General features: G+C 43.5%; 1 protein-coding gene across 1 annotated transcript in view; it reads left to right on the forward strand.

The window, feature by feature from the left end:
- Positions 1-1,080: 1,080 nt before the first annotated feature.
- Positions 1,081-11,405, forward strand: part of PSAP (prosaposin) — a gene marked incomplete at its 5' end in the record, with an annotated part of 12,482 nt that continues 2,157 nt past the window's right edge. Inside the window, 11 exons of the mRNA XM_008949959.1 lie at positions 1,081-1,214; positions 2,243-2,317; positions 3,120-3,245; positions 3,500-3,694; positions 4,577-4,720; positions 5,216-5,272; positions 6,409-6,417; positions 8,238-8,351; positions 9,056-9,151; positions 9,369-9,555; positions 9,728-9,879. Of these exons, the coding sequence (XP_008948207.1) occupies positions 1,081-1,214; positions 2,243-2,317; positions 3,120-3,245; positions 3,500-3,694; positions 4,577-4,720; positions 5,216-5,272; positions 6,409-6,417; positions 8,238-8,351; positions 9,056-9,151; positions 9,369-9,555; positions 9,728-9,879 (1,289 nt within the window). The remainder of the gene's footprint in view (positions 1,215-2,242; positions 2,318-3,119; positions 3,246-3,499; positions 3,695-4,576; positions 4,721-5,215; positions 5,273-6,408; positions 6,418-8,237; positions 8,352-9,055; positions 9,152-9,368; positions 9,556-9,727; positions 9,880-11,405) is intronic.

Raw genomic sequence — 11,405 nt, forward strand, 5'->3', positions numbered from 1 at the left:
GTTGTTTCTTTGTAGGTTAGTGCAGTGTAGGAGATTGACAGCTGAGGAAACTGAGCCCACTGACAAACAAGATGGTTTCAGAAAACCAGGAGAAGTTGGGTGTCCAAACAGCACAAAAAACCACCAAGTTTGGAACTGCACCACAAAGTGTAATAAATTTTGTCCTGTTACTTACTAATAGTGCAGATCTTTTATATTTCTATACAAAGACTGTCCAGTAATGGTGTTCTGTATTTTACTTCAGAACTTTGTAGGCTGCAAGGTAATGCCATGTGGGGTGGGAGGGAGTGTCTGGATGAGGACTTGTACTTTTATTCCTACCTCTCCAAGTTTTTTCTACACAGTTAAGAATTGACTGAGAGGAAACAAAGTCTAAATAGATGCTAAGAATAAAAACTATATGCCAGAACGTGTTTCACATTGTTTTCTGTCCCTCTCTTGCTTTGACTTTCTTGCAACTTTCTGTTCATGATCAGTGATTTGATTGGCATCTGGCTGTTAAGACCTTCACGTAATGTGTGAGTAGTTGTCTTCTAATTCAGTTAGCTTCCTAGCTTTCTCAGGTGCTCTGTGAGAGAAGGGTGATTCACCTGGGAGAAGGAACACAGCATTTACAAGCTAGATATGACTGCTGGTTCAGAGTTGAAGTGACTGCAGGGACACTAAGCCACGAGAACAGGGGGACTGTAGCTGTGGGAATCAGTTTTCTGAAGTGTAGATTTCTGCAGTGAGTGATGTCTCTGAAGTCATCTGGTAGTTTTTGTGTGCCAAGCAAAGTGTTGCATGTGGGTTTTTTTAATTATTTTTTTCCTTACAAAAGGTGGATAATGGGGGAATGAACTGAGGTGCTGAGACTCAGGCACGTGAGTAGGGAAGTTCAACTGTTCTGGTTTTCTGAGTTCTTTGGCTGTGTAGTTTGTATTTGGGACTCATGTTTCAAGTCAGAAATGGTTGGATTGAAATGTGCTTAATGTCGGTAAACTGAAGTGGTGTACTGGAGAGGTTTGGGTTATACCATACAGCATTAACCTGCTTGCTTTGGGGTGTGCAGCTGAAAGAAGGATGCTTTTTTTTTGGCAGCTGTGGCAAGCCCTCTTCTGTGGCAGAAGGACTGTGCGAAGGGTCCGGAGGTGTGGTGCCAGAACATCCGGACAGCATCGCAGTGCGGAGCGGTGAAGCACTGCCAGCAGAACGTCTGGAACAAGCCTACTGTGGTAAGGATCAGCTATGGCAAGACTTCTCACCTGTAGTTGAGGTAGCTGGTTTCCACACTGAAGTTTTTTCAAGTCTCTGATTGAACTTAAGTGCTACATCTGGCTGCGCCTTGCTTACTGTGCCTTAATTTAGGTGTGAGATAAAGGTTGCTTTCCGTTTCTGTCTTGCACAACTCGTCTGCTGACTTCTCCTGTGACCTGTTGCACAATCCCTGAGCAGTGTGTGGAATGGAGCTGGTGGATTTCAGACTTGTTCCTCTTTATTAAACTCCTAATTCCCAGAACCTTTATTGTTGACTTGAACAATGCCAGCCTGATAGAACTAGACAGCTTTTTCTGTCATAAGCCCAAGTTATCATAAGTCAGTGTTCCGCAAAAAGATGCAGCTTATGCTGAATTCTGTAAGTTACAGCAACTAACAATGGTACAAATGTTATTTTGATTGTAGCTTTTCAAGTTGGTTTTGTACTGTGAGTGTTGCTCTACTAGATGGCACTGTAATTTGTGGTAGTGCTTCTCAATTTTCTACAGGAAAAAGGTGTTTTACTTACAGGTGCGTTCAATCCATCTTGGCTAGGTATGTGCTGAGGTGCTTTGGTTTGTAGAGAAGTAGGGGAAGGGGGAATGTCAGAGTGGCAGAGAATGGCCTCTCAAGGCCAGAGCAAAACTGCTTGGAACATTCTTAGATTTCTTGTTAGGTGTGAACTCTTTGAAGTGTAAGTTAAGAGAGGTTCAGGAGAAGGCTTCTTGGGGCAATATGCCTTAAACTGCAGGGGAGGTGGCACTAGAAGAAATGAGCAAGTGGTAGCATGCCTGCTTCTTCATACCATGTTGGTTTACTGAAGAAACTGGAGTTGGTATTGCGTGGAGTAGCTTCACTCTTGCTTTAAAAACGCCTCTTCTCACCTCAGGTTGAAGCCACTATTTCTTCCTTAACTTCAATTCCAAACATGATAGTCATTCTTTGCATTATTTGCACACTGCATTTAATTCTGTTGGAAAAAGTAATCCTCAACTTCTCTCTCCAGAACAGTATTCCCTGTGACTTGTGCAAGGAACTCGTGACAGTGGCTGACAAGGTTTTGAAAGATAATGGCACCGAGGTAAGTGAGCTCCCCTTCTCCTTGCTCCAAGGAGATTTGATTTCACTGTCTTAATGAGATCACAAGGTGAGGGGGTGGAAGAATAGTCTGATCTTTTCCCAACCTAAGCAGCAAATGTTGAAAGGGGCCAGAGCACAGAGAGAAGGCCTTTGAACAGCCTCTTCTGGTTTAGAGGTTAGCAAATGCAAAAAGCCTCTCATGCTCTTAATACATCACCAAGTGACTGCAGATGGAAATGAAATTGTTCTTTTGCTAGTGGGCCATCTTAAAAGGTGGGATACTACAGTCCCTAGAAGCTGATGATTGCACCATCTAGAAGATGATTGACTTTATTTTGGTTATGGGCACTTCTTCCCTTTTTCTTCTGTGAACCTGGGATAACTTTGTATAAATGCTATCCCGCTGGTCAATAATTTCACTACTTCTTAAATGTAAATGTTCTGTAAGTGTGTTGTGCAGATCTTGCAAGCAGTATTTCATGGTCTCACTTTGTAAGGGCTCACTGAAGCTCCAGGACTAAGGAAAACTTCTTAAACGTAAATGTTCTGTGCTGATAAGTGTGTTGTGCAGCTCTTGCAAGCAGTATTTCATGGTCTCACTTTGTAAGGGCTCACTGAAGCTCCAGGACTAAGGAAAATAGACCTATAAGGTAAAACCCTATTCTAGTTTTGCTTGCCAACTGCCTAGACCTACTTGAGTTCAAGGGCTTTTTTTTTTTAGGCTTGTGTTAGTGCATTTTGGGAATGGAAAGAGCACTTCAGAGAGAGTTTTGATAGTGTCTAGTCCACCTTATCTTTTGTAGGATGAGATCCGAGCTTACCTGGAGAAGACATGCGAGTTTCTTCGTGATGAAACCCTGGTCTCTGAGTGCAAAGAAATTGTGGATTCCTACCTGCCAGTTATCATGGATATGATCAAAGAAGAGCTAGTAAGTAGAGAAGGTTTTGCAACTGTTGTAATTGTGCTTCTTTTGATGCCTGAATTTCCTCTCCCATAAGATTTTGTGTGTGATCCTTGAATCCCCTATGGAGCGCTGGCATGGCAGCCAACTGTAAATCTGAAGACTGCTTCCTTGCTGTGAAACATTTTCCCTTCCTATTGTGTTTCAGCAGTATGACTCTCTGCTCTGAACTTCAAGTGCCATCAGTCTAGAGCTCCATGCATGTATCTTATCTCCCCTAGGATAATCCTGAAGTTGTGTGTAGCGCCCTCTCCCTGTGCCAGTCCCTTCAGAAACACCTCGCAGCGATGAAACTTCAGAAACAACTCCAGTCCAATAAGATACCAGAGCTGGACTTCTCTGAACTGGCATCCCCGTTCATGGCTAATGTGCCTCTTCTCCTTTACCCTCAGGACAAACCCAAGGAGAAGCCTAAGGTAGGAGTGCAGTGCTGTTGCAGTGTGCAAGAGAAGCATGTGCTTCTTGCTCAGAGGTTCATTGCCTCTTGTGTAAGAACTTACTTGTGATTCTTGCTGAGGAATTGTTACACTGGGCACAGATTAAGATGATGTGCTTGCTTTAGCTGGGTGGCTGTCTCCTGCACTTAACCTGTGGGTTTAAAGCTAAATAAGATGACAGCTGCAGCCCCTTGTGGGACCATATGTGTAACCTTGGATTGACAACTACAGTCTCTAAAGACAAGTTTTGTGCCAGGCTGTTCCCATCCAGGACTGTAGTAGTCAAGTGGGTCTTACTGGAAATAATTTCTTCTGAGAGCAAGTGTGGCACCAGCGTTCCAAGGAAGAATTCTCTCACATCCTGAGTTACCTGCTAGCTGTGCCCTTCAGGGGAAGCATTGCTTTCTGAATCCAGAGATGACAGGCTGGTTCAGAAAAGAATGAGTAGTTGAAAAAGGCAAGTAAGTGAGACAGTGAACTTGTGAGTAGAGGCTGAGTCTTGATAGCAAGCCTAGATATGTGAGTTAAACAGTTGAGTGGGTGGAGCAGGTAAGATCTACCCCAGATTTGGAAATCTTCCCAGTGTGGTCTGTAACAAACCCAACAGATTTTAGAGATTGTGTGTCTTACTTAAGAGTTACTTCAGGTTTCAGAGCCAGGTAGGTGCTTAATCTCCATCTAGTGGTTGGTGCATGTTTCAGCAGTAGCTTGTCTGTTTTAGCCCAGGCTTTTGAGTTTTCCTTAGAGTACTTAAAGTTTGTATATAGTTTAAAATAGCTTTTAAAACTTGGTAGTAACGGAAGTTTCTGAAATGTGTGATTTGAAGATACATCATCTTAAGTTGCCCTTCACTCTGTCCAGGGAAGTGGGGATGTGTGCCAAGATTGCATCAAGCTGGTTACGGATGTTCAGGAAGCTGTGAGAACAAACTCCTCTTTTGTCAAGTCTTTGGTTGCTCATGCCAAGGAGGAATGTGACCGTTTGGGACCTGGAATGTCTGATATGGTAACCTGTCTTTTTTTATTTAAAAATCTGTTCTGTATGCAAACATGAAATAATCTGTTCAGTGATTTAATCCTCTCTGTGTAATCTGATGAATAAAACAAAGGAGAGTGTGTCACTTGAAGTGTGTTACACAGAACAACAATAATAACACTGGAATTATAAACTTCCTGGTCAGGAAGCTGAGTGGGGTGGGGTGTATGGGACTGGGGAGAATGAAAAAGACTCCAGATTGCTGCTGGCAGTCTTGTTCCTCTCAGTGAGGAGAGTGCCTTTGCTCTCAGAGGAAGAGAAGAGGATTCAGCAGATAAGCAGCTGTGTGTTCAATGATTGTGTAACCTGAAATGCCATCTTATTTGGGACAGGCTTTGAAAGACAACAGAATAGTTAAGGAGAGCAGGTGAATTAATACCTTGAGATGTATGAGAAGATGCTCGATTAACCCTGCAGCTTAAGCGGTTTGATGTTTACAAGACATTCTTTTCCCATTTCCTGCAGTGCAAGAGCTATATCTCTGAATATTCTGACCTGGCTATCCAAATGATGATGCACATGGTAAGAGCCTTAGAATATATTTGCTTTCAGTTAGCTTTTCTGCTTGGTGTAGCTGACTTCATTGGAAACAGGGAACACTTGCTGCACCAAGTCTGAGGAGAGCTCTTGCTCTGGGAGTGTCGGTGTTAGCGCTTCAAACTTGGCATTGAATGGGATAGTGACTTCAGTCTCAGAATGCTTTCTGTAGCAGTTTCCTTTTCTTTCACAACCACTTCAGTGGTGCAAAAGGCACTGTAGTCCTTTGAAACACTGATGTTACGTATGTTCCTTTGTATGCTTTTATCTCAGCCCTGTACTTGCACCACTTCCCCTCCTCGCCACCAAATGCTCTTTTAAGCACATTAGAGTTGGGCTTTGTCACACTACTGCAGAGTTGGTTCAAGTGTTGGAGATAATGTGGTTGAAGCAAGACTTAAACATCCTTCTTCTGGAATTGCTGTCTCAAGACTCCTGCTCTCTGGGCTGTTGATAGGAGCTGTGGGAAGTGAGTGGTACTGCACCAGTACCACTCTAGTCTGCTGCAACTTAGAATATATTTCACCTCTGGACCACCTCCATAGCACCTTTTTATCCAGAGATCTCAAAGTCTTTAAAAAAAGATAAGCCTTCCCTTAGAGAATGCAGTGCCTAGATGCCACGAGTAACATAATGAGTTACAGGTGAATTTATGACCAGAGTATGTGGCTAACTTGAACCTGGATTTGACAACACAGGGGCCTTATTTTGTTTCCAGTTGCTGAAGGTTACTTAGAAGCTCATACTGCTTCTTAAGCATTTTGTGGGGGGAAGCAAATCTTTATTCCAACAGCAATTTATCATTTCAAGCATTGCAAAGCAGTGTGCTGTTAATGCCTGAAAATGGAGCATGACCACACCTTGCATCGGGCTGAGTGGTGTTCCAGCTCTTCAGAGATAGTCTTGCCCAGGGTGCTCTAGTAAATTCCAGTGAGTAAAGCTGGTTAGCACTGCAATTAAATGTGAGTTGCTGTTGCAGTGCTACAAATCTTTGGGCTGGGGACCATGTCATACTCCATGGGAAAAGTGTATACCATTCCAAGTGCTTGATGTTTTTTTCTCTTAACTGTTATCTTTAATTTCTCCTTTCTTCCTCTGTTTGCAACCTCCCCTGTCAACAGAAGGACCAGGTAGGTGAGCAACTTGCCTGTGGTGCTAGCCTGCTTTGTAGTTCACTTCTTGCTTTTAAAGGCCTTGTAGTATACTCCATCTTCATGGGAAAAGTATATACCATTCCAAGTGCTTGATGTTTTTTTTCTCTTAACTGTTATCTTTAATTTCTCCTTTCTTCCTCTGTTTGCAACCTCCCCTGTCAACAGAAGGACCAGGTAGGTGAGCAACTTGCCTGTGGTGCTAGCCTGCTTTGTAGTTCACTTCTTGCTTTTAAAGGCCTTGTAGTTCACTTCTTGCTCTATTAGCTGTGCACACGGTGTGATTGTACTCGGCGTTGACAGATACAAGGGATAGTTATGGGATTCATTTAGACAGACTATAGACTTCCTCCAGTAGGTCAGCCCTGCCTCCACCTCCAGATACCAGTTTGTGCTACTAAGATCCCACCTTGATAATGTTTTGGCCAGTAGGGCAAGGAAATATGCTTACTTTCATACGTGAAGGGTAGATGTGGAAAAAGTGTGTCAATGGCTCTTCTCAGCTTCTAGTTTAAAGTTTAGGCTCAAAAGCTGTCTCCATGTCTCTTCTTGGTTAACCTTTAAACCTAGGGCAGTGCTATAGATATTTGGAGTATGTGAACTGAGGATGGAGGAAGCCTTTAGGTTCCTGCTTACTAGAGCTATGTAGGCTTTTAGTTTAATTTTTAAGTCCTGGGAGACCTTGTGTCTGTCATCTCTCTGTGAGAGAACGTGTGTATGTGGGTTTTGCTATAACATTAATATCTGGAAATGCTTTTTACAATGCATGAACCAAAGGCCTTGACTTAAAGGTACTGCCTGGAGTAGTCTGAAGCAGCACCATATCTTTGAGATGCTGCGTTTGCCTGGGTGTGAGCTTGTGGCATGATATATTAACTGTTGCATAAGCATCTGCTGTCAGAAGCTTGATGCCCTGATAACAGGGTGGGAGATCCTCTTCTAGTTACCCATAGGACAACAGGAAACTTTTTTCCAGCTCAGGTAGACTTTAGGTGAGAAAACTGAAGTTTTATGTGTTACTCTGTAACAGCCCATATTACTTTGTCTGGGTATAATGTGGCCTCATTTTAGAGCAGGTTGCCTCATTTCTAGCATTTATTTTCACATTAGTAATGGAAGTTTCTAAAACCTTTGAGGGACTTAAGCAGAGTCTTTAAAGAAGGCTTTGTCTGCCATTTTCCCTCATAGTTGAGAAGAACACCTGAAGTACAGTTACTGCAGATACTTGTAAAAAGCTTAAATTTTAACACAGTTAACTTTTGTTTCTTATAGGCTGCGTTCAGTAACATGGGAATCTGTTTGCAAAATATGGTGTTACTGGATGCTTTAAAGAAGGTAGTTTGTGGATGAGAAAAGGAGTCCTTTCTTCTAGGCATTCCCCTCAGCTTTTGGGTGAACTCTGAAGTCAGGATAATTAGCCTCTTTTGTGATTACTTAAAGCTTTCAGGGGAGCGGCTTTGTGGATGAAGGTCTCATGTGATGCTGGGGGCCTGTTCTGGTGTTGGTAGCTCTTAAGTCAACTCCTTTGAAGGGCTTGCCTAGATCCATGGTAAATGGGGTTTTTAAAGTGGCTGTGGCCTAACTCTCCCTCTTTTAAAGGAACTGCTAAACTTCATCTGGTAGTTGTTCTGCCTATAACCGTATCAAGTGCTTTGGTAATCTGTGAAGTAGGAGTAGTCATGAAACTTCTAGTTGTGTTGGAGCCTCTTAAAACTTGGTTCTCTGTGCCTGCTCACAGGCTCCATAGAAAGGGCAGAGTCTTCTAGATTTTTAAAAACTGTTTATGCATCTCTTCCCAGCAACCAAAGGATATTTGTGCCATGGTTGGGTTCTGTCCTTCTGTGAAATCTGTTCCCCTTCAGCCTCTGGTGCCAGCCCAAGTGGTTCATGAAGTCAAAATGGAAACTGTGGAGGTAAGATGGTCCATTTGTACTTGACAGCCTTGCCTTCCTTCGTGCTCTAGTGTAGTGAAGAGCAGGCACTAGAGAATAGCAGGATAATTACACCTCAGATGCTGACGGGCAAATTGCTGAATCTGACTTTTACTCTACATTTGGAGGTAGGTTTTGATCTCTTTTGAAAATGAGACAGCACTCTGCATGGGCTGAGCTGTGTTGTTTTTTTTTCCAAAGGAAGAATCTCTTGTGGACAGTTAACTTCTGATTAACAGGCTCCAAGATGTTTTTGAAGTCCCTCAATTTCTAGGTTTCTCTTGCAAACAGGAAAGTGCTCTTGATTCTAGTAAATTTTATTCTCGGTTAATGTATTTAAAAAGAAAAAAACCCAAACCAACCACTTCATATTTGTCTTGACTTCAGTCACTGGGGGGCTGTGTATTTCTCCATGTCTACTGAATTCAACTCCCCTCCTTACACAACTCAGGCTTGATTAGTCATGCGAAATGACTGTGCATTCAGAAGGGCTTTTATTGAGACCTTTGAGATTGGTTTTGGGTTCTGCATGACCTTTTGAATTCAGCTCAGACTGGCCAGCTAGGTAAATGAATTGGTGTGCTGCACCTGAATGGGAATGCTGTGCTGACCTTCTTCAGAGTTGTCCTGCTCAAATACGGTCAAGTGCCAATTTATTGTTCTGCACATTTCTTCTGTGTATTCAGAAAGCCTCAGTTCAAGAGAAAACTTTTTCCTTGTGTGAAATATGTGAGACTATGGTGAAAGAAGTGACTGGCCTCTTGGAGAGCAACAAGACAGAGGTGCGTAAGTGATGGGAATGGTACCTCTTCCTGGGGTTGGCTAAAATGGGGCTGTGTTGGGCAGGGGAGGAAAGTTAATGTTATTGCCTAATATATAATGTTATTTTCATGGGAGTGGGCTTTTCATCCTGGGTGGGATGGAGTAAGACAAAATGTACCAAGGAATTGAGTCAGATTCCTGTTCTTCCTTTGCCATGCATCCTTTGCTGTGCTTCAGGAGGAGATTGTACATGAAATGGAGGTGGTCTGCTACCTATTCCCAGCAAGTGTCAAGGACCAGTGTAAGGACTTCATAGATGTCTACGGCCAGGCTTTGATTGACATGCTCTTGGAGGCAACGAATCCTGAAGCTGTGTGTGTTATGCTGAAATGCTGTGCAGCCAACAAGCCTCCACAGCAGCCAGGTCAGAGACAAGGAGTTGGTGGTGTTGCAAAATCAGCTGTTTCACTTATGATTGTATCTTTTTGAGGACATGTTCTTGAGTGTTTTGCTGATGCTTCATCCTTTTGTCTCTTTGGGGGAACTACCTAAGCACTGATGTTTTGGTTTGTGCTACTTTTTTTTTTCCTCCTCAGTTTTAGCAAAACCTGCAGATGGCTTCTGTGATATCTGCAAGATGGTGGTAGCTTATGCAGACAAAGAACTAGAGAAGAATGCCACGACGGCTGAAATTGAAGCTTTGCTGGAAAAAGTCTGTCACTTCCTGCCACAGTCAGTCAGGGATCAGGTAAAGTCCTTTTGCAGGAGGTCAATGGCCTTGTTGATGGTTGGGAGCTGTCCTTTTTGTTTGGTTTATGTAGCTCCTACACTAAAAAACAATTTCATTTACCTCATTTCCTAAGAGTTTTACCTGATATTCTGTCTACGTGCTAATTTTAGGTCCATCTCTCAAGTGTCTCTACTGCTGCTGTAAATGTCCAGGTACTCACAATAAGGGTCTCTGTTTGGGCTCTAACTGGAGACAAACTGTCCACAGGTGCAGCTGGGACTGGCTTATGTTCAGCAGCCTGATCTTTCTTGGTGGTTTTTTTTCCCTTTATTAGTTAGCACCAAAGTGTAGCAGCTTCTTCTCATGTGCAGTAGAGCAAAAAAAGAGGAGGCAGGCTTGATCTGAGGCAGTCAAGTGACCACATGGGCCTTGCTGTCAGAACATGCCTTCCAGTCAGAATGAGACAGCTAGAGATCATCAGGAGCAAGAAACAGCTCGCAGAGTATTGGAAAAAAACTAGAGAGCAACACCTCTTGGTGGTTTTTATGCTAGTCTTCCTCTGCTAGAGGCTAGAAGGAGTTTAGGGTGCAGGGGGGATTAGGCTTGGAACTCCCTCTCCATGGAGATTGGCACTCCTTTGAATAGATGGAGGCTGAATTGTCTGGCTGGACTGTGGTACTGATTTGCAGTCAGTAATGGTTTGCCTGGAAATCCTCTTGAGAACAGTGGGTGGGAACAACTGAAAGGGGTGGGTTTTTTTTTGTTCTTCAATACTGATCCTGTTTGGGGGATTAACAAAGTAATTGGAAGTAGGCTGGCGTGATTCCAGTGAGACAGCAAAAAGCAACACCTCTTAGGCTGCTGCTGTTGAGATTTACCTGGAAATCTTATTAGGTGGCTGCTGGGTGTCAGCAAGAGGTAACTGCTTATAAATTTACTAGACGTGTAATACACAGGCTTAAAGCAGCTATGGAACAGCTCTCCCTCCTGACTGCTGTCAGCTTAGGAGTTGGTGCCGTTAGTCTCTGCTGAGGAGCCCAACATCTTCCGGTGCTTCGGAGGTGGCCTCCACTAGAGGGCTGACTGTCACCGACGGTGGTCGTGCTGCTGCCTGCTCTGAAGGGAGCAGGAACTACTTGTGCTGCAAGTGCTGAAGAGTCCTTACTGCATTGCTGCCGTCCTGTTCAGGATGTTTGTCTCCAGATCATTCTGTGTGCTTTTTTCCTGAGACAGCAGTGATCTCCATGATTAGAGACTAAGCTTTGCAAATCAAAGCTTGTCCTGCTTGGTTCTTTTTCCAGTCTGTTTTTTCCTTTTCACCCCTTGCTCGTCATAACCTGTCTGCAGGCAGCTGCAGGCAAGTATGGGCTAGCAAGAAATGATGTAGAATCAGAGAATTGTTTAGGTTGGAAAAGACCTTTAAGATAGAGTCCAACTGTTAGCCCAGCACTGCCAGGTCACCACTAACCCATGTCTCTCAGCACCACATCTTCATGGCTTTTCAGTCCCTCCAGGGATGGCAACTCCACTGCACTGGGTAGCCT

This window comes from Merops nubicus, unplaced genomic scaffold, assembly GCF_000691845.1.
Source record: "Merops nubicus isolate BGI_N331 unplaced genomic scaffold, ASM69184v1 scaffold18011, whole genome shotgun sequence".
NCBI classification, from domain to species: domain Eukaryota; kingdom Metazoa; phylum Chordata; class Aves; order Coraciiformes; family Meropidae; genus Merops; species Merops nubicus.